This window comes from Primulina eburnea, chromosome 15 (genome assembly GCF_022965805.1).
Source record: "Primulina eburnea isolate SZY01 chromosome 15, ASM2296580v1, whole genome shotgun sequence".
NCBI lineage: Eukaryota > Viridiplantae > Streptophyta > Magnoliopsida > Lamiales > Gesneriaceae > Primulina > Primulina eburnea.
In genome coordinates, this window is record NC_133115.1 from 31,299,177 (window position 1) to 31,326,306 (window position 27,130).

The 27,130-nt window shown below is 34.3% G+C and overlaps 4 protein-coding genes across 7 annotated transcripts; 2 read left to right on the forward strand and 2 right to left on the reverse strand.

Annotated features, from left to right (window-relative positions):
• Positions 1–2,591: 2,591 nt before the first annotated feature.
• On the forward strand, positions 2,592–5,683 carry LOC140813579 (probable glycerol-3-phosphate acyltransferase 8). The gene is made up of 2 exons (XM_073172149.1): positions 2,592–3,256; positions 4,603–5,683. The coding sequence occupies exons 1-2, from the start codon at positions 2,621–2,623 to the stop codon at positions 5,476–5,478; spliced, it is 1,512 nt and encodes a 503-aa protein (XP_073028250.1). The 5' UTR covers positions 2,592–2,620; the 3' UTR covers positions 5,479–5,683.
• Positions 5,684–7,570: 1,887 nt separating this feature from the next.
• LOC140813911 (cytochrome P450 86A8) lies at positions 7,571–11,136 on the reverse strand. The gene has a single exon (XM_073172723.1). The coding sequence runs from the start codon at positions 9,630–9,632 to the stop codon at positions 7,968–7,970; it is 1,665 nt and encodes a 554-aa protein (XP_073028824.1). The 5' UTR covers positions 9,633–11,136; the 3' UTR covers positions 7,571–7,967.
• A 730-nt stretch (positions 11,137–11,866) lies between these two features.
• Positions 11,867–15,004, reverse strand: LOC140814697 (ATG8-interacting protein 1-like). Of its 3 annotated transcripts, XM_073173763.1 has the most exons (5): positions 14,882–14,982; positions 14,684–14,741; positions 12,780–13,590; positions 12,336–12,413; positions 11,867–12,178 (listed from the first exon to the last, which is right to left on the reverse strand). In XM_073173763.1, coding segments are annotated over exons 2-5 (906 nt in total). In that variant the 5' UTR covers positions 14,686–14,741; positions 14,882–14,982; the 3' UTR covers positions 11,867–12,163. The 3 variants fall into 3 exon arrangements, with proteins under 3 accessions (XP_073029864.1, XP_073029863.1, XP_073029865.1); XM_073173762.1 differs by lacking the exon at positions 14,684–14,741 and having other exon boundaries at positions 12,780–13,592; positions 14,882–15,004; XM_073173764.1 differs by lacking the exon at positions 14,684–14,741 and having other exon boundaries at positions 11,899–12,223; positions 12,780–13,592; positions 14,882–15,004.
• Positions 15,005–23,327: 8,323 nt separating this feature from the next.
• On the forward strand, positions 23,328–27,086 carry LOC140814529 (bifunctional L-3-cyanoalanine synthase/cysteine synthase 1, mitochondrial). Of its 2 annotated transcripts, none has more exons than XM_073173546.1 (10): positions 23,328–23,683; positions 24,578–24,687; positions 24,812–24,869; positions 25,256–25,519; positions 25,797–25,934; positions 26,014–26,065; positions 26,222–26,301; positions 26,391–26,450; positions 26,682–26,762; positions 26,858–27,086. In XM_073173546.1, the coding sequence occupies exons 1-10, from the start codon at positions 23,504–23,506 to the stop codon at positions 26,954–26,956; spliced, it is 1,122 nt and encodes a 373-aa protein (XP_073029647.1). In that variant the 5' UTR covers positions 23,328–23,503; the 3' UTR covers positions 26,957–27,086. The 2 variants fall into 2 exon arrangements, with proteins under 2 accessions (XP_073029647.1, XP_073029648.1); XM_073173547.1 differs by lacking the exon at positions 23,328–23,683 and adding an exon at positions 23,704–24,072.
• Positions 27,087–27,130: the final 44 nt, after the last annotated feature.

Genomic DNA, 27,130 nt, shown 5'->3' on the forward strand with positions numbered 1-27,130 from the left:
ATCAGTTGATTGAGAAAGAATTTTTTTTTACTAAAAAACTAATGGAAACATTGTTTTATGTTAGGTGTCCATCGGTCATCTCGTACCTTCTATTATTGGGTAATGACCAGTTTCATCACAATTATAGCATTTTATATTCTTGGACTTCGACGTAGACCTTGATTTACTCTTACCTCTATTTTTAACGAAAGACTGATTATGGATGTTTGAAGGTTTTTGATTTTGAAATCTATTTTGAGACCTTGCTCTAACGAACATTACCTCACCAGAATTATTACCGTCTTTATTGGTTTTTAAATCAATCTCTTTGCTCTTCAAGCCATTCACAACAGTTTCTAACTTTATCCGATCATGTTTGTTTGCTAAAGAAATATTTGTATGTATTGAATCAATCTCCTAGGCAATGAAACAAATTTTTTGATGAATATATGTTCTTTGTAGATTTTTTACTAGAAGTAATTATGATTATTGCTTATATTTCAAACACTATGCTAAAGTTCATGTTTTCTTGCTTATCTATGTGGATGATATGCTATTGATTAGTTCTTGTGTGAAAACTATTGATCATGTCAAAAATTGCTTGAGTTGTAAATTTGATATAAAATTCCTAGCAGATGCTAAACGTATTCTTGTCATGAACATTTATAGGGATATAAAACGTTCTGTCATTTTTTTGAATCATGATACTTATGTTAAAAAGTTTTGAGTAAATTTTCCATGTCGAATGCAAAACCAGTCAATGTACCTTTACCTGGTCATTTTGTTCTAAGTAAATAATAATATTTTAAAACTGATTTTGATGTTAAAAACATGAAGAATGTACATAATAAAATGCTATAGGTTCTGTCATGTATTTAATGCATATTCTGTGAGTTGTTTGAACCGGGATATGTCTAATCATTGTGTTTACCATTAACAAGCTGTCAAATGGCTTTTGAGATATCTGAATGGTTTTGTGAAGCATGGTTTAAAATTTTTAAAATCTGATTTTGGTGTTAAATTGGTTGGATATGTGGATTCTAACTATGCAAATGATAGGGACAATAGAAAATCAAGAACTTTCTTATGTGTTTACATTGTGTGGTGCTTGTATTAGCTGGAAATCTCAATTACAACACGTTGTTGCTCTTTTAACCACTGAATCTGAGTATGCTGCTGTCACCGAAGCTTTAAAAGAAGCTATTTGTTTGAAATGTCTTATTTTTGAAATTAGTTTTCTTGAAGGTGAAGTTGTAGTATTTTTTGATAGCCAGTCTGGTATACAACTGTGTAAGAATCTTGTTTTTCATGATAGAACTATACATATTGATGTTAGATTCCATTGCATTCGTTATGTGGTTGCAAAAAGCATAGTCTATCTTGAAAAAATTCCTTCTCAATTTACTCCTGCTGATATGGGAACTAAGTGTTTGTCTGTTGAAAAATTCAGATCTTTTTTAAAATTTTTGAAGTTTGATACTTCTGACTGATGCGTTCGGTTTCTGTTCTTTTATGTAGCTTACTTGGTGTTTGCTATAAATTGGTACTTGTACTAACTTTGTTTTTCTGCAAGCTAGTGGGGCAATGATGATGGTTGTAGGTAACTCTCCTGTCCGAGTGAGTCTCATGTGAGACCGTCTCACGGATCATAATCCGTGAGACGGGTCAACCCTACCCATATTCACAATAAAAAATAATACTCTTAGCATAAAAAGTAATATTTTTTCATGGGTGACCCAAATAAGAGATCCGTCTCACAAATACGACCCGTGAGACTGTCTTTCACAAGTTTTTGCCCTCCTGTCCAATGAACCGACGTTGGGCCGAAAGGTGGGGAAATATTTGGTTTGGCCTAACTTTATCCCAAACCCAATAACCCAATGCCCATTCCCTTAAAGACTTGGCCTACTAGGTTATGTCTTATTTTAAATAATGATTGTTCCCAGCAGCCAAGCATGAGTTTTGGGGACACGCAGTAGCGTGAAAGTGTGCGTTGTAGTCTTCATTCTTCTTCTACGTGCAGTGCTATTTGCTTGGTGGATGTGGTCTCTTCCCTCTTCGTCTCTATTTCTCAAGTGATATACGAGAGTGTGTGAGAGATTGGAAACTGCCTTCGGTTCATTATGTTGTCTCTATCAATGTCGTTTCTAGCATTGGTTAAGTTTTCCTACTATTTGGTGATATGTGTACTTAGGGGCTTAGGGTTGAGTTGGTTATTAGTAACCAGGGTTTTGATGTGATTTGGAGAGGTCAAAATCAATTCGTCTGAGCCTCGTTTATTCTAACATATCATATTGTATTGTTTATGGTTTTGGTGAAAGTTATTGATTGGCCATTCAGCTGTAGATAGTATGAGATGATCGATAGATCCCTAACATTTTATATTTTACGTTAACAAGAAAAAAAATTTGCTTTTGTCGACTTTTAGGTCACAATGGGATTTATATATTTTTTTATGAAAATAAAATAATTTTTAAATATTATAAATAAAATTGTCTCTGCCAAAGCAAGCATTGAAGTCTTGAACCTTCCCAACCGAAGGAGAACTGGGCCCCACTCCATCTCCCAACCCCCATGAATACAGAATATATATCGCATGCAGATAGCAGCATTCACTCCTAAGTCCTAACACAGACGCATAATGGGGAAAACCGCCGCCGCCTCCGCCGCCCGTTTCCCGTCCATAGAGAAATGCAACACCTCCTCCTCGAACCGTCACTCCATCGCGGCGGACCTCGACGGAACTCTCCTCATCTCCCGCTCCTCATTCCCGTACTTCATGCTTGTCGCCATTGAAGCCGGGAGCTTCCTCCGGGGGCTAATACTTCTCCTCTCATTTCCTCTCATCGTCATAGCCTACATCTTCGTCTCCGAAGCCATGGCCATACAGATGCTGATCTATATCTCCTTCTCAGGACTCAAAGTGCGTGACATTGAGCTAGTGTCTCGCGCGGTGCTGCCCAAGTTTTATGCTGGTGACGTTAGGGCTGAGAGTTACGAGGTCTTTGACAAGTGTAAGAGGAAGGTGATTATAACGGCTAATCCGACGATAATGGTGGAGCCGTTCGTGAAGGATTTTCTTGGGGGAGACAAGGTGATCGGGACGGAGATTGAGGTGGATCCGAAAACGAGGAGGGCCACGGGGTTCGTGAAGAAGCCGGGCGTGCTGGTGGGGAAATGGAAGAAATTGGGGGTGTTGAAAGAGTTCGGCGAGGAAACACCAGATATTGGGATCGGAGATCGGGAATCTGATCACGATTTCATGTCCATTTGCAAGGTAATTCATCTTCCTTATTTTGAATTTAAAAAAATTTGGTCTATTTCCGTGGAAATGACTTCTCGATGAAATTGATTCATAATTGCTTGATTATGATTTATGCGGTGAAAAACTTGTGAATTTTACTTGAAATGCTATCGAAAGATAGCATACAGACGATTTTGTTTTCAGTAGTTGAAATAGAGAATAACATTCCCCTTTTTTCCATCGCATTTCGATTTTTGTTGGGTAAATTTACGATTTAGGGTACAAAAATAACTCGTACGAGTTCAAGCAGGTAAAAAATAAAATCGCTTTGTTCTTCAAAGTACAAAAGGTGATTTTATAGCCTAGCTTTCAAACTACACAAGTTAATAAAATTGAAGATAAAGATAAAACCATTTTTGAGTGGACAAATCTTGACCCAAATGGCATAAAATATTTGTTAATAATCCAATTCATAATTATTATGTGAATACAACTCTGATTTAAGGGAGAGTGATGTGGGTACACTTTAATTGCAAGAATCCTCGATGTGATGTTGATTTTGTTCGTATAATTCCAATTTTAACGAGGAAATTAGAGGATCGTGCTAATGATGATATTCTTTCTTGCCAAGTTTTGGGTCTCATTTCTTTATCAACATCTCCGTAAAACTCTTGTCAAAATTTTATTATATTTCTTGATGTGGCCATTGTGGAAAAAAGAAAAGAAAAGCAATTGCCGATATTTGCAGTTGTGTTGTTTGCATCCTTTTGTATTTCACAGGCATTAAATGTTACCACATGCCAGTAATAATACTGAGGAGCGATGCTCTAAATGTGGTGGTTGAGGCTGTAATGACTCGAGAGAAAAGGGGCCACAACATTTACCATTACATTTGTCATGACCCAAACTAGTTGAACAGGGCACGTGTCAAACTTTATTCCACGACTTACCGACTTAGCCTGTTTTAAAACTAATTGTTGAAATATATCTGATATTAATTATCTAATAACATATTATTTCTTTTGAGTTTATATAAAGGCAAAAACTTGTGTGAGACAGTCTCATTGGTCGTATTTGTGAGACGGATCTCTTATTTGGGTCACCCATGAAAAATTATTACTTTTTATGCTAAGAGTATTACTTTTTGTTGTGAATATGGATAGGGTTGACCCGTCACACGGATTATGACCCGTGAGACGGTCTCACACGAGACTCTCTCCTATATAAAATTATTGTGGGACCCATGTATTCACATTATACGTGGAGTGTGGTATGAACTTTGTATTATGAAGTCTTAATTTAATTCCAGGATACATACGTTGAAGTTTTTGCCTCACTGATTTCTTCATCACAATTTAATTTTAAACCATGCTCGACAGGAGGGATACATGGTGCACCCAAGTCAAACAGCTAGGCCACTGCCACTTGATCGCCTGAAAAGCCGACTGATTTTCCACGATGGTCGATTAGTCCAGCGCCCGACACCGCTCAACGCCCTCGTCACCTACATTTGGCTGCCATTTGGATTCATACTATCCATAATTCGTGTGTACTTCAACCTCCCCCTGCCTGAACGAATAGTACGTTACACCTACGAAATGCTTGGTATTCACCTGGTTATCAAGGGCAACCCGCCTCCTGCGCCTTCCCGTGGCACCCCAGGCAACCTTTATGTATGCAACCATCGCACTGCACTAGATCCTATTGTCATTGCCATTGCTCTAGGGCGTAAAGTTTCATGTGTGACATACAGTGTCAGCAAGCTTTCTAGATTCCTCTCACCAATCCCAGCTATTGCCTTGACTCGTGACCGCGAGGCAGATGCTGCTATGATCAAGGCCTTACTCCAAAAAGGAGACCTGGTTGTTTGCCCTGAGGGGACCACTTGCAGGGAGCCATATCTACTGAGATTTAGCGCCTTGTTCGCTGAATTGAGCGACAGAATTGTGCCAGTGGCAGTCAACCTTAAGCAAAACATGTTCCATGGCACAACTGTGAGGGGTGTCAAGTTCTGGGATTGTTACTACTACTTCATGAATCCCCGACCGACGTACGAGATCACATTTCTCGAGAGGCTTCCGGAGGAGATGACTGTGAAGGCCGGCGGAAAATCATCGATCGAGGTGGCTAATCATGTGCAGAAAATCTTGGCTGGTTCACTGGGATTTGAGTGCACTCAGTTGACTAGGAAGGACAAGTATATGATGCTTGGTGGAAATGATGGGAAAGTGGAATCAATGAATTCCAAGAAATGAAGTTTGTCCATCGATAATTTGGGGTTCCGAGTGAAAAGTGGATACAAATATAGTTTTATAGGTATGGGCATGAAGTATTAAAACCAAATATTATTTTGTCCAAGAATAACTGCTGCATGATCTTGGTCATTTGTTGGATGTTTGTAAAATTACTAGTTTTCTTCTCGTCTTTTATGATGAAATATCTACTGGTTTGTTTACATTACCTCGAATCCAAAAGCTATTCGAACCTTGTTTTACCAATACTCCAAGAGCAAAAATTCCAGTGGATTATATACAAATACTTAGGAGTATTTTATTTGCTTAGTTTTAGACAAAATAAATTATGCTGTTTAATGATGTTTTTTAAAGTCATGATTGCTAAAACATTACTTTTATTATTAATTTAAAAATGTCAATTGTCAATTAACCTCAATTAGTTCCAAAAAAGGCCGACAATATTGTCCAATGCCGACAGTATTTGTGTCACAAATAAAAGAAATATGGTATAACTAATCGATGCATAAGTCCACCCAAAACCACATTGATTGGGATAGTTTTTCTGATATGAATTTTTATTTCCTTTTTCGTTTTACATCTAATTTAATTTTAAAATTTTATGTTATTTATTTATTTTAATAAAAAACTTATTAAATGCAGATTTCTATATCACGAATTAAATTCTTCCATTTTCTTTTCCTTCTTGATGAGGCTATTAAAAGTTGATGTCCAATTTAAATGGTTGGTGGGAAATTTTAATGTGGTGTGAGTGATGAAATTTAAAATGTTAGTTGGATCAAATTACTCTGCATTTAAATTGAGCTAGATATATGATAATAAATCAATTCAAAATCTCAAGATTTAGCAATGGCTCATTATATATGTCAAAATCTTGTGTGAGACGTTCTTACGGATCATATTTTGTGAAACAGATTTCTTATCTGGGTCATCCATGAAAATTATTACTTTTTATGCTAAGAGTATTACTTTTTATTGTGAATATCGGTAGAGTCATCCAATTTAAAGGGTTGACTGTCTTACAAGAGACCTACTCATCATATATACCACAGCCAAATACTTGAGGCATCGACAATAATTTGTAAATTTTATTGCAATTTGATAAGTCGTTTTCAGAATTCTGAAATTAATCAATTCATAATATGTTCATATTTTAAGCAATGTGATATTTAATTGTTATATATTTTAGCAACTTAATGAGTTATTATATAAATAATATCATGAAGTTATAAAAAAAATCTATATATAAAAAACTAACCTATTAATTTTTCAAAATCGATAATGTATTCTATTAGTCCAAATCGATTACGGAGAAAAATATTATATGATAAAAGTTTGTAACTTATATAGTTTATCGATTAAGACCGACATGAATATTGAATTAGATGAGTAGATAAACCGAAAAAAGGTACATTCCAAAGGTTGAAGTGATTTTAGAAGTAACACAAAACTTTTATGAGATTGTCTATTAATTTTATAAGACAGATTTTCTTATTGACCGACTCATGAAAAATATATAAAATTATTATTTGTCACTTTAAATATAAACCGAGTCAATCCGTATCACAAATATATCACAAATATAAAACTGTACAACCGTCTCACATGAAATCTCTTTGATTTTCATTTTTATTTTCAAATTATCTTTTGATTTTTCAATTATCCGTAAATTTAACCACTTGGTAATATATTTTATAAACATTCCCTCATTTATCTTTCCTGCGAGAGTTTTAACCTCGTACGTATTTTAATTTTCAACTTCCCCCAATATCGGATCTCACCCCTCTAGTCCATTTAGAAATTTTGGGTCAAAAATCTGGACCAAAGCCAAACATGAGCCTTTTCACAACAGGCAGCATCAGCCAATTTCCAAAACTAGCCTTGGCTTAACTCTTACAATTTCTGGACTCTTGTGGCATCCATCAAGGAGATTCATGTCATTAAAGAATACTCGAATTGACATAATTCTCCTTCTTTTCTTCAAATTATACGTGGGAGACTTCTTGAATATCAAGGATCCAAATGGTAAAACATACACACAAGAAATACAAGATGAAGTATTGAGGTATGTATCTATGTTGTGCAAACTTGTTTGAAAAGATATATATCATTATTGTTACCCAAACAAATTTAGAAAAATTACAAAGAATAGAAACTATAATAAGAAACCAACTTTGTAACAAAAGTGCCAAAACTATTAAGAATTTTGTGATGTAAAGAAAAAAATAGGCACAAAAAACATAAAAATGAAAAATGACAGAGATCATTCTTTCTTCAACCCATTAATGAGACCACCACCTCTCAACTTACTGCATTGAATGATTGTACCTTTTAAACATGTACACCTTGTGTATCGAGTAGCTTAATGCATTCCATGTGACATTGCCCCATTATTGCACCAAATGTCAAGAGTGCCAGCCTCACACTGAGTTATGCTAAAAACCTCAGTAATTAACAGGCCACCCTACACATTGCACAACCACCACACCACTTCAAGCCATCGAAACCACCGCCTCAACCCCTACCGCACGACCAGCGTCACCCTCATTTCCGCCATAGCCACCACATTTACCGGCACAAGTTTCCCCTTCTCGATATTTCCTAATACTTGCAACCAATGGACCTAAGTCCCTTTCATGAACATTGACCTTAAGGCCATGTTTCATGAACAACGTCAATGACATCTTCTGCTCAACTTTATGACCCGAAGCCACCGTAAAACGGTGCCGGAGCAGGGCAGCAGCTGCTATCGATTTCATTTGCAAATATGCCAGATCCTTGCCTAGACATATCCGTGGCCCGGCATTGAATGCGACAAACTTGTAAGAATCATGCATCACGAACTTGGTTCCATCAGAAGACAACCATCTTTCTGGCTTAAACTCCAAACAATCCTCGCCCCAAGTAGACTTCATTCTCCCAGCAGAATATATCGAGTACGTGATCGATGATCCCGCCGGAACGAATGTGCCATCAGGCAAGAAATCATCGGCCACAACATGCTTCGAATCCTCCGGCACCGAAGGGTACAACCTAAGAGTTTCCGATAATGCAGCCTTCAAGTACACCAAACGATCGACTTCTTCAAATGTTAGTGGTTCCTCAATCCACGAGTTCATGTCCTCGCCACGCGTATCGATCATAACCGAGCATATCTCGAGCAGAATTTTTCTTTCCACTCTTGGGTTCTGCGTGAGAAGCCAGAAAAACCAACACAGCGCCACCGATGATGTGTCGCGTCCGGCGAGGATGAAGTTGAGCGCCACGTGTTGCAAGAATTTGTCCGAGTAAGATTCCTTTTTCTTCATAAATCTTGACAACAGGTCATCATGTTGGTTAGAATCCTTCTGCTGATTTGTTAGTTCAAGCTTACGTGTATTGATGACTCCGGTCAAATACTCGTCCAATTCGCCCAGGCTTCGGCTCAAGCTGACTTCCAGTCCAAGCCGAAGCCATTTCTTCAACCTCCATACGACTTCTGGGAAGATGAACCTCTGCAGAGAAGCCTCGGTAGCTCGGTCAAAAGCTGATGCAAAGATGTTATTGGGTAGCCCTGGAGCCAGAGTTTTAGGGTCCTTCCCGAAAGCCAAGCCGCATATGTTGTCAAAAGTGAGCCGAAGCAACAGGTCTTGCAAGTCCACCGGTTCGGCTGCAAGATGAGCTTCTTTCAAAATGGGACAGAAACGATTGTCGATAGCTCGGTTGACCCATCTAGCCATGGCCTGACGCAGGGTCCTTGTGGTGAATTCAAGAGCAGCAGTCTTTCTTTGGAAAAGCCAAGTGTCAGCATCAGAATTGAAGATGCCATGGCCAAGAAAATCATGAAAAACTGCTTGCCAAGTTGGACCCTTGGGATAATTATCGAACCGAGTTTTCAAAATGTGCTCCAAATTCTTGGGATCACAGGTGACTGTCACAAGGCCTTGTTTCCTAGCTAAAAAAGGTATAGCACATATACATGTCTGATAAGTGCCACCGCATGCTCGGAGATTGTCGGCGATCCACTCGTGCATCCGCTCGGCGTTCTCTATTAAATCGGGAAGGCTGCCCAATAGGGGCCACACACGAGGACCCTTGAGTAATTTGGAGATATAGGTGAACCACATCAGGTAGCAAGTGACACCAGTAAATAACACAACTGCTAAGGATAAATCCATGTTTGCAGTAATTTTCGCTAAAGAATCTCCAAACTACAAGAAGGCATTCACCTAAAGTACATTATCAAACGCTCAACAATAAAATTGACTCCACCGAGAACTATATTAATGGTGGAGCGGTTGGTATGAAAAAAAAAGCAGTGAATTTTCAAGAAAAGCCGAGACTTACAACACGACCTACTTATGAGGAAACAATGCTCAAAGAAAAACCAGAAAGACTTGTGGAGGAGGAAGAAGTAAAAATGTTGTGTTTATATTTGTGTATGGGATGAAGAAAGATGAGCAGAAAGAGGAATTTATAGATGAGACAATGAAAGGTAATACGTTAGGCCAGTCAGTGCCTTGAATTACTCCATCCCCTACTTTGTATAATTTACACAATCAGATGGCACCACCATAAATGCATTGCAGATGCAGTTGAAAAACAACCAAATGAGGAAACAACTCTGTTAAAAAACCAGCAATTAAAATAAAAATAAAAATAAAGAAACTCGTAGTGGTTTTTTCATCAAAGCAAACCACTTCCTCTCCTCCTTACCTCTCTCTCTCTCCAACTAATTTCTGCAGAAAAGGAGCTGGTAGCATTAAATTCGAGCATTCAATGAATGGAAATAAATGAGATTGGTTGAGAAACTACATAGAAAAGAAGGAAAGAATTTCAGTATACATACACAAAATGCAGAAAATAAGGAAAAGTGGCTGTCATGATTTCGTTGTATACTACACTTTTATCTTATTTTTTACACCGGTGAACTTGATTTATATATAAATGATGAGAATCATAAATGAAACATGGGTTGGAGGTAGTGGCTAGTTACAGTTGGGTGAACAACTCACCAACAATTTATAACAAGCAGCTTAAATTACGTGACCCAAAAGCTTATCTTTCTCCATTTGGATTTTATCTACAAACCCCAGTAAATTTCTACCTTTTTATCTCAGTTTCACAATCTAGATTTGACCATCTTCAATGCAAATGGTGCAGAAGACAAAAGTCAACCATTCTGCCATGATTTCCCTGCCAAGAAAAAGTCGACCTTGTCAGTTCTTTTTTTCCGAAAATACAAATCTTACCTGCATTTGGACTTTTGAGCCTTTTGTCATGCCATTATGTGGGAAATCAAGATATATTAATTCAGAGGAATCAAACTCAGAGCCTCAAATTCCATACCAGGCTAAGAAACATAAAAAGCGTAAAATATTAGCATTTGAAAAGTTAATGACATCATTATCGGCATTTGTATGCAGACATTCGGTACGTTTACCGGACACTCGTAACATCTAATCATCATGACACGTGAAAACATCATCTGAGAATCCACCAAGTGTACAAAAAGATTTTGATGTAATATTTTCCCCTCTTATCACTGACAATCAACAGAGATGCATTTAACTAGTATTTTTCACATTCATCAACTGAACATAGAGAGCTTGAATCGGTATTCTATTAAAGGGAGCATCTGCGTCCTGACAAGAAAGTGCATCTTTTGCCAGCAATCCACCAAGTTTTAAGGAAATGGATACAGTCTTAGGGGGTTTGTAGGGTTTGTTTCAACCTACCCGTGCAGACACGGTAGTGCCTGCACGGGCAATGAACGGCCCGGATCACTCCACATGAGTGATCCGGGCCCACCTCCAATGAAAAAAAAAAAATTGACTCGAAAAAATCCGAGCCGTTGGATCGACCCTTGCGGGCACTTGCGAGTAGTGCCCGCAAGGGTAGTGTCGAGTTAACCGGTTTGTAGATCATCAATGTATTGTAAAGACGCTACACATTGGTCGAGGACGCTACTACCTCTCGGGCAGCATTCGAAAAGCAGGTATAATCAAAGCTGGTTGATTGGAAAAAAGACAAGGAGGACCGAGGAAATGCAATCAAATTGAATTCCAAAGACGATCAAGCAAAGAGACGCTAGTAGGATCCCTGTCACATATCACGTCCGAGTATTGAATTGTGGTGCGATTAATAAGAACTCAATACTCTCGATTATTACTAAAATTTACTGTTTCCATGAAAATTGCAAGGCGTTTATCCATTGATTTAATTTGTAAAAATCAGTTATACAACATTATCACTTATCAGTCACACAAAATAGTTTACCAGTTTGGATATTAGCTACAGTGTTAACATCTGGGAAGATTAAGCCAGGTAATTAAAACCAAGAAAAAATTTAAAAATATACTGATATTGTCGAAATGACCATAAAAGATCATATTTTGTATTTTATGTCATACATATCGATGCATGGAATTAACTTGTTGACAATAAATCCAAAATTATTTCCATAATCACTCATAAAACAGAATAATCTGAGTAAAGAACATCACGTCAGTCGTTTCATAGCCATAAACGCGTGTAGCTTGTAATATATCACATTAAATATGTTCCAAGGCCTCGCGTACAGAAGTCATATTTACATTACAATGAGCATTTCCTTCTTCACCTTCCAATGCTATCAATATGACAAACCTTATGGGGTATTAGCATCTGGGTGAAACTTGGAGAGTCCAACCATTTGCAAACCTCGATTCTACAGAGAAACGGACTGCAAATTCAGAATATTTCTTTAGCCAGTCATTCAAAATCCATCCTAAAGACGGGTCGCAGTTGGTCAGAACACAAGGAATTCATAGTTTTTAAAAGGAAACTTCGACATTAAACTGTTATCCCTTGAGCATTTAAGTTTTATTAAAGGTACTTACTCTGATGTATGAACTAGGCTGGCCACCCAAAGTAACAGCTTTGAGTCGAGAAACTGGACCAAGCATCCAACATGTGCCCTGTATACAAGAAAAATGAGATAGAGACGAGATAAGATAGTCTGTTGGTAGGCGTGCTGTGTTCACAGCCTCAGATTGTGGTTTCGAGACAATGGATCTGGAACACCAATATTCATCTTCCTTTCTCGAAAAGAGAATAATCTGATATAAATTTATATCAGGCAGAGTTAAATATTAAGTTCTCTCGCAGAACTATTAATCATACTTTAGAGAGGAAATAACAGCAAAGCAGGAAAGATAAGTCATTTTGAATCCTAATAATTTCATGTAACATGGTACTGATTTAATAATGATACAAACATTGTCCATAAAATGGTAAATAGAACATGTATGGACCAGCAAATGAACATAATTGACATCAGTTACCTCATCATCAATAACCAACTGTGACTTCGGTAGCAAAGCTTGTTGCCTATCTCGCTGCCACCGATGACCAAGAATCACAATTCCCATAACAGCTGCAGCTACAAAAATAGACCAAAATGGAGTTTTGTTTTTTGCATGGTCATATAAAGAAGCAGCATGCGTTTTCCACCAAGCTTCGCATGGAAGATTGGACGGTTCACTATTATCCTCAACTTCTTTGCCATGCTGCTGCACATTTGACAGGCTTGCGTTCTCAGCATCGCCCAGAGACTCAGATGGTTCAGTACTTTCTGAGAATTCTTCATTCCTGAGTGAAGTTGCTTTGCTGTCATGCAAATCAAACTTCACAGCGCTTTGCATCCTCTGCTCTTTTCCTAACAAATTGGAGGAAGCATCATCTGCAAAGTTGAAGAACATCTCATCACCCTTTTCATCAATATTTGGAGTTATAGGAAATTCATCAGGAATCAGTCCCTCGTCAATCAAAAGTTCTTCATGCTTTGAACCTGGTTTACCCTCTTGATTCACCACACGTTCAGTAACATCTTCGAAACCCCCCTTGCCACTGTATTCTTCATTGTGTTCAGAATTTTCTTGCAAATTCTCATTCTGACTACGTGGAAATACAAAATGCCCTGACATAAACATCGGATTTGAAGATTCAGCAGCATCCTCCCCGACTAAAGTGTTTTGACTATCATCTAGAGGGCTTCGTTTGGGACCAGAAGCAGCAGCATACTCAGAGTCTGTGAGAGCCAAAACCTCCCATTCATTTCCTTTGGGCATGGTTTCTTCCTCCTTATCATCAGCCATCTGCAGGAATCTCAGAAGTAGTTAACACATACAATATATAAGCAAGATAAGGCAAAGAATATGCAATATCTCAAACCTATTAAGCTCATGAGAAAAGAAAAAAGTGGTCCATGTAAGGGCACTAAACATAAATTATACCTAACAGCTAACTTTGAGCACACATTATATAAGGAAATAACTTCAAGCATAAAATATGTGAAGTTGACGTACGGCCATTATTTTGTACACAAGGAATGTTTCGAAAGAAGTTTTTTCATTGATCTCCAAGATTTATGCCAATCAAATTTGTGTTTTCACACGAGTACAAGAGCAAATGCATGGATGTAGGCTGCTCCAATACAAAACTCACAGTCTACACGGTACAAGCATGCAATTCCGCTTCATAGAGTAATAATGTACATCTTCAATTAGCTTAGTTCTTACAGTCTCCTCTTCTCTTGAATTAAAGTCTTCCTTTATGAAATGATAATATAAAAACTGTCTTTATTATTCTCCCCTTTACTTAGATAGTTAGATTCAAGTCTACCAATATAACATAAGAAATTAAAGAAAATGTCTTCCCAATTCACTTCCTTTCTTGGTGTTCAATGTATTGTAAGAAATATATATATATATATTTCAGAAACAATATTCATCTAAATAATTCCATAAATTCATTCTTCTAAACTTTGCACCTTAAACAGGACCATGAAAAACAACTCACGGTATGAACAAAAATAAACATTCAATCAAATGAAACCCAGGTCCTATAATGAGTCCCCAGCACAACTGTTTTGATGCCAGGAACCATCATATTATTTTAAACAAACCGCTGAAAAAATAACAATCCAAGCATAAAAGCCAATAACCACCATAGATCCTATTCATTGGTAGATGCAACACTTTCGTTCAAATGTATAAATATGCTTCCGTAAACAATCAACAAACACAAAACTTTATGATGCAAACAAATTAAAAAAATAAGCAAAACAATTTATCAACTGTAATTATATATATATATGAAATAAGAACCCGTATCATCATATGATATGCTACCATAAATTCGTAAAAACACAAAATAAAGCAACTGAAGCAAATAAATAGATTAAATTATCGCAACTCAAATAGGTGAAAAATCGCAGGTGACTAGGTTCAGATCCACGTGTTTATCTGAATCAACGGAGTTACAAAAAAAACAAGACAAGAAATTCCAAGAACAGATTAATTTTTTTTTTTAAATAAACTCCTACAGATCAATTTGAAAAAGAAAATATATAAGAAAATTAAAAAGCATCATCACGATTACTCACAGTATTAATTCCGAAGAAACTTGCAAGCAAAGGGTTATGACTATGAGATGAGAAGAAGGAATGAGAAACCGAAATTTATACGGGTTTTTTCGGGTGAGATAACCGACATAGCCGGTAGCAATATCTTCTAGCGTGTTTTTTACTTATATGCTAACAAAATTTTAGATAATGTATCTGTAAGACGGTCTCACGAATATTTTATCTGTTAGATGGATTAACTCTACCAATATTAAAAAATAATATTTTTTCATGAATAACTCAAATAAAAGATATATCTCACAAATACGACGAGACCGTTTCACATAAATTTTTACCTAAATTTTACGGAGTTTTCAATATAATTTTGTGTCGTTTCAAAAAATATGTATATAATTTTGTGTGATAATTTTCTTTTTATTTTTTTTGTTTTCATAAAATAAATTATTATAGGAAATATATAATTTGGGAAAAAAATTTATTTTTTTTAAAACAAAATTAATTACTATATGAATATGTTGGCTCTAAAAATATAAATTCGGCTCACAAGAAATATGAGGTAGAAGTCCAATAATTTTTTTAAAAAAAATCAGCCAATGAGGACAAAATGGAAGCGGTGGCTAAAATTTAAATGTTGGGCGACCAAATCGCGGGCTTGTAACTGTGCCATGACACCACGATCAAAATTGCGCGAAGAAAATCAGCAAATTGTCGAGAAGGAGGAGGATCATCGTCGAACACAACTCAACTCTATCACTAACATGCGTAAATATTTTAGCTTTCAATATTCAGCATATTTTTCTTATATTTCAGCAATTTCCAGCATTCATTTTCATCATTCAAGTTTGTAAATAGATATTATTTTCGATTCCTAATGACTTAGTCATGTATTCTTGTCACTTGAAGAATTTTACTGCATTTTTCAAATGATTTGGTTGCATCATCGAGGGGGCCAGAACTGATCGGGAACTCGCATCGTTTGATATTTTAAATGTTTGATTTTTCATATTTTACGTATACAAATTCATAAACGACCGAAAAAATTAGAACAAACAATTTGGGGCGTCCAATGGAGATGAGATAACACTGAGAAACATGAAGTAATTTTTCATTAATAATACCATGAATAAAGATATGAGGGAGTAGATGCCTTCAAAAGATGAAGACAACCCTTATGAGTCTGAAAGCAAGCAGCCAATGGATTAGGACCAAGGATACTCCATCACACCAGAAAGAAGAGGATCGAGATGCCATCAAAAAACCAAAAATATTGGGTAGCTTATCAGAGGAAAAACCTGTGATGTAAACATTTAAGGTTACAAATCCATGTTCACAGTCCGCAGCTGACAAGGATTTTACCTGCCGAGGAGTGTCTGTCTATAAAAGACATAAGAGATCACGCTCGGGGGCACAATTTACCCCACATTCCTTGGTTTAGCACAATCATTTATGAATTAAAAGAAAGAAGCATGGTGATAATTCTAATTCTCATAATCATGCCGTGAATTCTTGTCGCACTTCTGAGAATGTGATACAGGAAATGATCAATGGATGAGTCCTCAAATTTTTGGAGAAAAAGGAGGCCATGACATTAGACAATGATCATTTTCCTCCTTTGGTAGCAGTTAATGTAAATACTATTGACTTGATCGTGAAAATGAGTTTGCCCCAAGGAGTGTAATAAATAAGTGTTGGGTACCACGAGATATGATGATTGACGTTCGAGATAAGAATTACAAAGATTACAGTAGAAGGACTACATCTTATATGAGGGAAGATCGTGTGTATGCTCAAGGATACAAGGCTTTGGGCCCAGGGGGATCGGCCATGCGTACAAGGATCACCTAGTTTTAGGCGGGGACTAAGGATTGAAGTGTCGAGAGAATTGAGAGGTGTCATTTTTACGTGTTCTATTGCATTAATTTTGCGTGTGTTTGTATTGTGCATGCGTACATTTCATTTACATTTCGTTCGTTCTACAATTAGCCTATGCATATGATAGTGTCTCACTTGTACGTGATGAATCTGCACGTAAAGTACCGAAGAGTCGAAATCGGGACAGAAGTACTGTGAAGGCCACAAGAAAGTGGCAGAAGAGCTCACACTCGAGTGGTAGAATCTTACCACTCCAGCGTGAGTATTTATTACAATACGCCTTGGACATAAGAGTTGGCGCCGAGGCGATATAATCTTAACGTTCGGGCGTGAGATGTGACTTCCGAAGACTTAACTTACAGAAGACTCGGCGCTCGGACAGTAGAACTTTACCGCCCGAGTGTGACTTAATTTTGGAAAAAAATTTGAGAATCAATTATTGTCTTCCGTGAGATTTTTACCAAGGGATGCTGAAACAAAAGGGAGAGGCACGAGATGGATTTTTTCGGCAGCCAAGGAAGAGAACAAGGAGAAGAAAGCTTGGAGCAATTGCTTGGATTGAAGATTTGAAGATTTTCGGACACAATTCTTCGCACTTTCGTCACGACTAATATTTCTTATTTAGAATTTATCATTTAAACATTGTTTTGCTAGTTTTTACTATGAATTCGAGTAGCTAACTTTCATATTTGTTGGGATTAAGGGGATCCTACCCCAAACTTAGATTAAAGTAATTTATGTTTCGACTATCGATTTATTCTTGAGTATGCTACTGTTTTTCATTACGTTATTAAAGGGTAGCTAACAATAATAATCATCTCATATCGCGAGTGAGTTCGAGAGAGTAACTTGTGATATGAACGAGTAGCATAGTCCATGGATCTACAATTTACATATAAATATGAAGTTGGATATATGTTGATAGTTATAGTCATAAGGGTCGAAAACTAAGGGATTTCATAGACCAGCATACAATTCACCTTTGATAAATAATTAAATAAATTTAATTACTTCAATGAGTAGAATTAGTTTGACATAACTCGAGAGAGCGTGTTCAATTGTGTAGGAAATCATGTCAAAAGCGTAAATCACTGTCGAGCGAATTAAGTAAATAACGAGGGGTGGGTGAACCGAAATTTCCAATAAATTCATTTATCGTTGAATTTTAATTACCAATTCTAGATTATATATCACATTATTTAATTCTTGAAATTTCTTTTTGAGTTTTTATTGAATTATAGTAGCAGAAAATAATCATTCAAATTTCGTTGCTAAGATTTTGAAAACTGGAAATAATAATTGCAAAATACAGTCTCTAGTGGAACGACACTCGTACTCTAGTACATTATATTATAACTTGACATCGTGCACTTGCGATTATTTCGACCTTAAATATTATTAATTTTGACCAAGAGTTTTACAGTGCAAGTTTTTGACGCCGTTGGCGAGGACTATTAATTCACAATTTTATTTTTAGTTTATTTTCCTTAGCATTGTTTTATTTTTCCTGAGCTAACACTCCATATTCTATTCCAGGCATCTTTTTCAGTGCCTGCCAAAGTCACTTGACGTGGAGGTTGAGCAGTTTGACCGAAAGAACTTTCCGCAGAAGAAGACAGTAGCAGAGACTTAAGGAACTGATGGAGAGGCACGAGAGCGAGCAAGAGGAGGAACACCATGAAGATAGACATGTTGAGGTGTCACGCCGCATACCGATGCTAGATTAATAGTCCAATATTTATCGTTAAAATTTTAAGTTGTTTTAATAATCATTTTGACTCGGTTTAAGATCTAATTTTATGGATAACTATTTGATTAATAAAATTGGATCTTAAACCGGGTCAAAATGATTATTAAAACATCTTAAAATTTTAACGATAAATATTGGACTATTAATCTATCCTTATTTAATCCACCCAACCAAACACACCCTAAATGAATTGGTATTAGTTTAAAAAAAATCCAAATCTAAAGGAATTCTTCATTTTGATAATATTAGATAGATGTCTAATGTATGCACGTACATGTTGAAAAATATTATAGGCCATGACGATGATTGACGTTGTCCATCGATACACTGGGTAATGGATAACTGATGGACATTATATTTCAAATGGACTCCAGATTCATGTGCTAAATGATGGATCACACACTGTGTAAGATAAATTTAAAAAATTGTAGACGAAACGAGATCATCAGTTGATCATTAAAAAGAGCATGGCATCGGTGTTGTGTTTTCAGCTACAGCAAAGAATTCAAATGTGGCTAAATTTTTGTGTCTTTTCTTGAATTACCATGTTTCTTTTTTCAGCACAAATTGATTCATAAAATTAGGCCTGATAAATATAATGGCTGATTTACTATTTGGTTTCAATTTTTTGGTGTAGGTGATGGGATATTTTAGCATTAAAGTATATACTTTTTTTTCCATAAATTATATTGAGATTTTTAACATATTTAATTTAATTTGATATTTTCTCCATCCCCATTTGTCTTTTAATTGCATGGTGGACGGATGGGCTTTCAAATTAACTAATTATGAACGCCGAGTGCGACTTCTTTTTCGTGGGGACGAACCCCATTCAAGTTGTTGTATTGACATAGATGTAATTAACTTTTTATGTACTTTGAATTTATTCAATCAAATGAAGTTCATGCATCTCTCGTCTCTCGATGTTGCCGCCATGTCTTTTCAAATTCCATGATTCCTTAAAAGAATGAAAACAAATAGTATATCGTTTTCTCTGACAAACTCGATATTGAGATAGATTTGAAATTCACGAAATTATTTAGTATTGTCAATTGAATTTGCTCGAAAAAAATCAATGGATTTGTTATTATGGATATAGACGCAAGCTAATATATTTTAACAGTTTATGTTTAGAAAATTTCACATGAATTAAACACCATAACTAAATGCATGCATGACACAAAATTTTTAGTGCCATAGGAATTTGAATAGGCATGGCTGCTACATGCATGGATAGATATATCGACTAGAGAGATGCATGAATTTGCTAAATTTAGAAGACGTTGTTTGCTACGTATCTCTTTCTTCATATGTACTTGCCATCTTACACCACGTTTGGATGAATAAAAAATAGAATTTAGATTTAGAATTGATTTCGGAATGGGAGTCGGAATCGGATTTCATAAAGTTAAGAGTTTCATTTTGACGAGGGTTGAGAATAATATTAAAAAATTCTTATGGTTTTTTTTTAAAATCTCGTTTATTAATGACATTTATGTAAAATATTCATTTATTATTTATCATGATAGATTAGGAAAAATTATTTTTAAAAAAATAACTAAAAAGTAATATTGTTATTAAATAATTTTTTAATAATTAAAAAAACAAATAAACTTCACAAATATGTTTTGACCAAAGTTTGATAAATTAAACTTTTAATATTAAAAATATGGATTTTAATATTGTGTGGAAAATTTTAATGATAAAAATATTTTATATGTTTTTTTACCTAACTTTCTTAATATCTTATATTTTGGTTTAAAATATTGCATGCGGGAAATTATTTAGTTAATTAGGTGGATGTACAAAGTTAATATGTAATTTTTTTTCATAGCATAAATCTCATGAAATCTCTTCAATTTTGTAAGAATTTCATCTAGTTAATCAGACACCATTAAATACAAATTTTGTTTTGAAATCTCGTCATTCCATACACTGAAAATGATATTTTTAATTTCAAATTCCGCCAAATATTTTTAATTTTCTTCATTTCATCGTAATGACTCAAAAAATAACTATTTACGATTTGAAATTCATTGTCAAATATTTTTACAAAAACAAAGTAAAAGATTTATTATTATAAATTTAAAATTCACACATTCAAATGCAAAAAATGTCACGAGCACTCCAAATCATTCAATACACCCGGGCCAAATCTTCATTGATTTCATGAAATAATTATAGGCCACTTGCCTGCATAGATTTTAAAAATCTAATTAATTAACTGCTTTTAAAATTTTTAAATTATTATTAATTTTTAAAAATAAATATATTTTATCTTTTATTTTTATAAATTCAAAATACATAAAAATGATAGGAATATATATTAGTTGTAAGTGGTTTGTATATTTACTAAAATATATTTCTACAATATTTTTTATTGAATGAAAAAAGAAAATATTTTGTACTCGACGGAATTTTTTTTATCATATATAATGATAGGAATATACAGTAGTTATAAATAGTTTATAATCATACTTAAAAATAGATTTATTTTATAATTTTTTTATTGAATGAAATTTTTTTTTTTTTAAATTGTTGCAAATAATTTATTACTTATAATGATAGGAATATATAATAGTTATAAGTAGTTTTCAGATTTATTGAAATGATTTTTTATAATATTTTCTATTTAATGAATAATATTTTTTTAACTTGGCTCAAAATATTTATTTTTACAAGGTTGATATTATATATATGTATATATAACATTATTGTGTCCACGAGTTTTTTTACAATATACCGGTCAGTTCGATTCTAGCACATGAATAATGTCCTAGTATTTGATTCAATGGTTACGAGGAAAATCATATAATCTTTTTTCATATGATGCAATGCATTGAAAAACGATAAAAAAAAAATGCACGTGACCTCTTACCGTCATCGAATCAAATACTTAGATATTACTACCTTAACACCAAGGTGTAATAAATCCGAGACAACAACTATCAAAATTTACTTTGCGCCATGGCTTCTCAGGCTCGGCTAGAGGCACAATCTTTCGCCACTGTGAAAAGCCAAGGAAATGATAATATGATTATTTGTTTTTAATAATTATATATAACGTATAGATAACAATTTAATACTTATTTTATTGTTTTAGAAATTAAATATTTAAACAACAAAATTAATTATAATTATTCATTTAATTTTATGCATAAATATTTAATTACTTATTTTATTTTAATATTTATTTATATTAATTATATGTAAATTAATTTATAAGTTTAAAAATTATTATATACATTTATTAATAATATAATATAGGCTATATATATAAAGATTACTCATTATTATATTAATTATGTTACATTCGTAAAAAAATATTAAATAATAAGAATTAATATATGTAAAATAAAAAGTATAAATCGATAATATTTTTTTTGCAAGATTTTAAATAAATAAATTAGAAATAAATATTATATTTGATGCAAAAATCGTACTATATTAATACAAAATTTACACCGAAATAAGTTTTATGATTAGAAATGATCTAGTGTTTATACCAAGTACACCACGACCATAGATTGATGTGGGTCCACTAATCCAAGTTTGTGGCACATGCGTTTTATATCTTGAGTATAATTTTTGTTACCTTAGTAAAAAATTACTCAGCAAATAATGTTAAATTATCAGAAAATTGTTCAAAAATTTCCAATAGCGATCAAAAATCTGGTTTCAGTCTCCGGTGTCAGAAATGTGTTTGAACTTCACGAGTTCACGTGTTTTTTTTTTTTTTATAAAAATCGATATAACACAATAAAAATATAATATTAATATATGATGTTTGAATATCAATTGTTTCATATTATGCACTAATATATGATTTTTGAATATTTAAACATGTATAACAAATGTTGATATTAATTATACATTTGCATTTTCGGATGAAATGCAGTATAAAATATTGAAAATATATGATATTTGATTATCAATTGTTTTAAAATTGAAACAAATTTATTAATACTGACATTTGCTACACATCTTTGAGTACTAAAAATCATATATTAATATCAGATCTGAAATAGTTAGCACTCATATATCATATATCAATATTATATTTTTAATATTTATACTGATTTTTATCTGAAAGAAAAATCTCTCATTAATTCTAACACTTGCTATACATATTTTTGGGTATTCAAAAATCATATATTAATACAAGATCTGAAAGAGTTGATACTCAAATATCATATATTAGTATCATGTTTTTAATATTTTGTATCGGTTTTCATACAAAAACGGACGTGGACTCATACAGTTCAAACACATTTTGTTATGGACTAAGTAGTGTAGTGTAAAAACATATATTTTTTTTACAATAACTGAATACAAATTTAAGTTTGAGTATGAAATTTAAAGCAAATTTACCAAAGTATCCACTGAACCAAAACAAAAAAAAAGAAAAACTTTTTCTTTTGTTTCTTCAATTGTTAAGGGCAACACCATTTTAGTGCAGCATCTTGTCTTCCGAAGGAGGCTGCGCTACTTCCTTTGCGCCAATTTGGCGCAGAGGTTTTCATTTTATTTATTTTTTTTTTTTTTATTTTATTTGCTTTTTTATTTTTAATTTTTTTTATCACAAATATAACTATAAATATTATTTAAATTTATTTATAATATAATATTGATTATATAATATAAACATTATTCATAATTTAAAATATATTAAATAAAATATAATAATTAATATACATAAAATAAAAAGAATATTTCGAAAATATTTTTTTTGAATTAAGATTTGAATTAAATAGGTTAGAAATGAACGTGCAAAAATGATACTAATTTAATGTAAAATTAACAATGAAATAGATGCTGTGATTGAAAATGACACGAATAACTTGCCACTGCAAGCCGAAACCAAAGAACTCATTTGGACAAAAATAAAACTAATTAAGCGTACTGTGATATCTTTCCTATATAAAGCACAGAAGCAAAGTTGTAGTTGAAGTAACAGATCGCTCGAATTCCTCCATTACACTAATTACTTAGCATTTCATTCCCTATTCGAAAACCAGTCGATGGCGGCTCTCAGCATTCTTTCAAAGAAAAGATTCATATACTCTCGTTTCAATGAATCAAGAAAATTGCTTACTACTTCCAGCGCAAACCCTTTGGCGGATTTTCCTTCTTTTGCTCAGAGGTTAAGGAACCTGCCCAAAGATCTACCCGGAACTAAAATCAAGAAACAAGTTTACGAGGTGATTTCCATATAATTTCACGAATTTGAAGTTTTTAAGAGCTTGAATATACTATATTATTGATGGGTTCACAGTCCCAGATGAAGTTTTTGGCTCCTAATCTTCAATGCAATGTCAATTCTATGTTTTAGAATTGATTTTCAGTTGTTGCATGATAATTCGAGTGGTCTCAAGTAATAATATATTAATGATTTATCAAGATCCAAGAATCCTCGTGTGGGATTCTTGGTTCATTTTGTTTCAATGGTTCCCTTTTTTGGTGCCGGTGAGTTTTTTTAATTGCCAGAAATTTGCTTGTCCGAAAAGACTTGATAAGGGGAGTTGCCACGGTTAATGGGGTAAAAGTTAAACCAGCGGGATCGGATCAACAGCCCGGTCCAGACTTAGTGGTATAACTTCGACCGGACCTATCTAAATTGGTTTCCGAAACTTTTAAAAATGTACAATTTTTTTTATTTGCGATTTTGGTCTTGGTAGATTATCTCGATTTTGGTCATATATATTGTCAAATTTAAGTCCTAATATGATACCTTTGTTTTTTCTAATTTAAATTTTTTTTTAACGTGAATATAATACGTCATAAAACATTGCATCAATATTCTACATGAAAAAGATATGATTATCAAAATAATAAATTTCCAAAATCACAAGAAGCTACAATAAATGATCAAAATTGCAATTTTCTTTTTAAAAAAGCCCGACTAAATTTGATTTTTCAAGTTACATATATTATTAAGAGCACATTTATAAAGATAAAATTTTCTTTCATCGATCACATTTATTGAATACACAATTATGAATCTATCATGGGAAGAGCGTCTGAGTTTTAGTTACCACCCCACTATTGATTGAAACTCGACTTAGGATTGTAACATGATGTTTCCTTTGATGCAGCTCATTGGGAGAACACCACTGGTGTATCTTAACAAAGTAACTGAAGGATGTGGCGCTTATGTTGCTGCTAAACAAGAAATGATGCAACCTACTGCTAGCATCAAAGATAGGTACATCTTTTATCCATCTTACTTTACATTTCTGTTATTTTTCTCTTTGATGTCATTACCTTTCCAGCCACTAAAATTCTTGAATCTTGGCTACTTGTGAATTTTCATATGTTTTTGTTACTAGACCTGCATTGGCCATGATCTCAGATGCAGAGAAGAAAGGATTGATCACGCCTGGAAAGGTAAGTCGAATTGTAAACATCTAGTTTCTTTCTGGATTTTTATTAAATGTGGATGATAAGCCGAGAAAGTTGTCTAAATCAGTTTTTTTGAATGGATTTTTATAGTTGAATCAATTTCATCTACGGATATCTGAACTTCTAAATAGAATTTTTAGACCACATTGCATGTTTCTTCCTCAAGATGGGAATCTATTGGCATGTTTGGATGGATTTTTGTTTTTGTAGTGGTTTCTCATATAGAGGGGATGGAGGAAAGGTGGGGTGATTGAATGGACTTTGGAGGGAAACACGTCTAACTTTGAAAGATCACATATAACATTTCAAATTTCGGCTCTATATATATATATATATATATATATATAGCTGAACTTCTGCTTTAATTTCAGACGACATTGATTGAGCCCACGTCTGGAAACATGGGAATCAGCTTGGCATTTATGGCAGCATTGAAAGGATACAAAATGGTTTTGACGATGCCTTCTTACACAAGTTTGGAAAGAAGAGTGACGATGAGAGCATTCGGAGCTGATTTAATCATCACTGATCCAACCAAAGGAATGGGAGGTACGGTCAAGAAAGCTTACGAACTTTTGGATTCAACGCCTGATGCTTTCATGCTTCAGCAGTTTTCAAATCCAACCAATACTCAGGTATCAAACTCTAACCTCATTTTACCTTAACCAAAAGGTTTCATGCAATCAAAACTCTAAGCAATGGGCTCTACTAGCAACTAGTTAGCAAATGATTAGCCCAACTAGCAATATTAATGTAACTTTATGTTTGTTCTGATTACATGAGCACTCTCTAAATTCTAACTATATAGTTACAAAGACATCCGCCTATAATGCATGTCATTTTTATTTTAAGATTAAGCAAACTTGAGCGTGTGTTGCTGTGTTGGTAATCTTTAAACCAAAGTATATATAGGTACATTTTGAGACCACAGGTCCTGAGATATGGGATGATACCAATGGTAAAGTCGATATTTTCATCATGGGTATTGGAAGTGGTGGCACCGTCTCCGGTGTTGGACGGTACCTGAAATCACAAAATCCCGATGTGAAGGTAACACAGATAGATGTTAAATAAAACACACATGGAGATATAAACAACTTTATCAATTTTCTTAATGTTCATTTTGTAGATTTATGGACTTGAGCCTACTGAAAGTAATATTCTCAATGGTGGTAAGGCAGGTATATTTCAGTGGAAATTGTTAAGAAACTCTTGGACCAAATTTATCTATCAGATAGACAAATGTCATCCTCCGAAGCGCATTTTTGAGCGGAGCATCGACTGAGAATTCGCAACATATTTCTATGTAAAACTGTGTATTATTATCGATCTTGTAGGTCCTCATCATATTACTGGAAATGGAGTTGGATTCAAACCAGATATCTTAGACATGGATGTGATGGAAGAGGTTCTCATGGTAATCAAAACATTCTTGCTGTGAAAACATGTTTATTTTCAGCTAAATACAGAAGCTAAAATATGTTTCCCATATTCGCTGTGCTTCAGGTTTCGAGTGAAGATGCTGTTAACATGGCTAGAGAATTGGCATTGAAAGAAGGACTCATGGTAACGTAGTTCAAGTGACAAATTTCATTTGATTGATTCTTGTTATTCTTTGTTTTGCTAAAATGTGACCATGTAACATTCCACTCGTTTGCCCCCTGAAAACTACTACTTTGATGTACTAAGCATATCTGCATATGTCATCAGAAATCAAATTCCACGCTATAATCTTTATCTTGTTACATCAAGCATTTGGCATGCTAGCTTATGTGATGAAGGTGTGGTGTCTTGTAGGTAGGGATTTCATCGGGTGCGAATACCGTTGCAGCTCTCAGGCTTGCTAGGAGGCCTGAAAACAAGGGCAGACTCATTGTGGTATGTAGGGGTGTACTCCAATAACCAAAACTTTGATTCGAGTTGTTTTTGCAAAATCTTTAATTTTTCGTAAAAATTATACTAATTTGTTTCAGACGGTGCATCCGAGTTTCGGGGAACGATACTTGTCATCTGTCCTGTTCCAAGAGCTAAGAAAAGAGGCTGAAAATATGCAACCTGTTTCGGTTGATTAAGGCCTTGAAGGAAATTGTAGAACTTGTACTTGTACTTGTGAAAGGGTGTGTGTAGTAAATTTATTGTAGCTTTCTTTATCAATTCAGTTGTTTGACTCTCTGTTATATCAAAATAATTGAGTTGGCAAAAGGATAAGGCCCAAAATCTTATATTACATGTAACGATTTAGTGTA

Bases quoted from the DNA above. Each gene is read 5' to 3' on its own strand.
- LOC140814529 (XM_073173546.1), top strand. From the start codon at position 23,504: ATGGCGGCTCTCAGCATTCTTTCAAAGAAAAGATTCATATACTCTCGT. The intron at 24,688-24,811 runs GTACATCTTTTA...TTTTGTTACTAG, and splicing joins ACTGCTAGCATCAAAGATAG to ACCTGCATTGGCCATGATCT. The intron at 26,451-26,681 runs GTAACGTAGTTC...GGTGTCTTGTAG, and splicing joins CATTGAAAGAAGGACTCATG to GTAGGGATTTCATCGGGTGC.
- LOC140813911 (XM_073172723.1), bottom strand. From the start codon at position 9,632: ATGGATTTATCCTTAGCAGTTGTGTTATTTACTGGTGTCACTTGCTAC.
- LOC140814697 (XM_073173762.1), bottom strand. From the start codon at position 13,592: ATGGCTGATGATAAGGAGGAAGAAACCATGCCCAAAGGAAATGAATGG. The intron at 12,414-12,779 runs GTAACTGATGTC...TCTTGTATACAG, and splicing joins AGTTGGTTATTGATGATGAG to GGCACATGTTGGATGCTTGG.
- LOC140813579 (XM_073172149.1), top strand. From the start codon at position 2,621: ATGGGGAAAACCGCCGCCGCCTCCGCCGCCCGTTTCCCGTCCATAGAG. The intron at 3,257-4,602 runs GTAATTCATCTT...CATGCTCGACAG, and splicing joins ATTTCATGTCCATTTGCAAG to GAGGGATACATGGTGCACCC.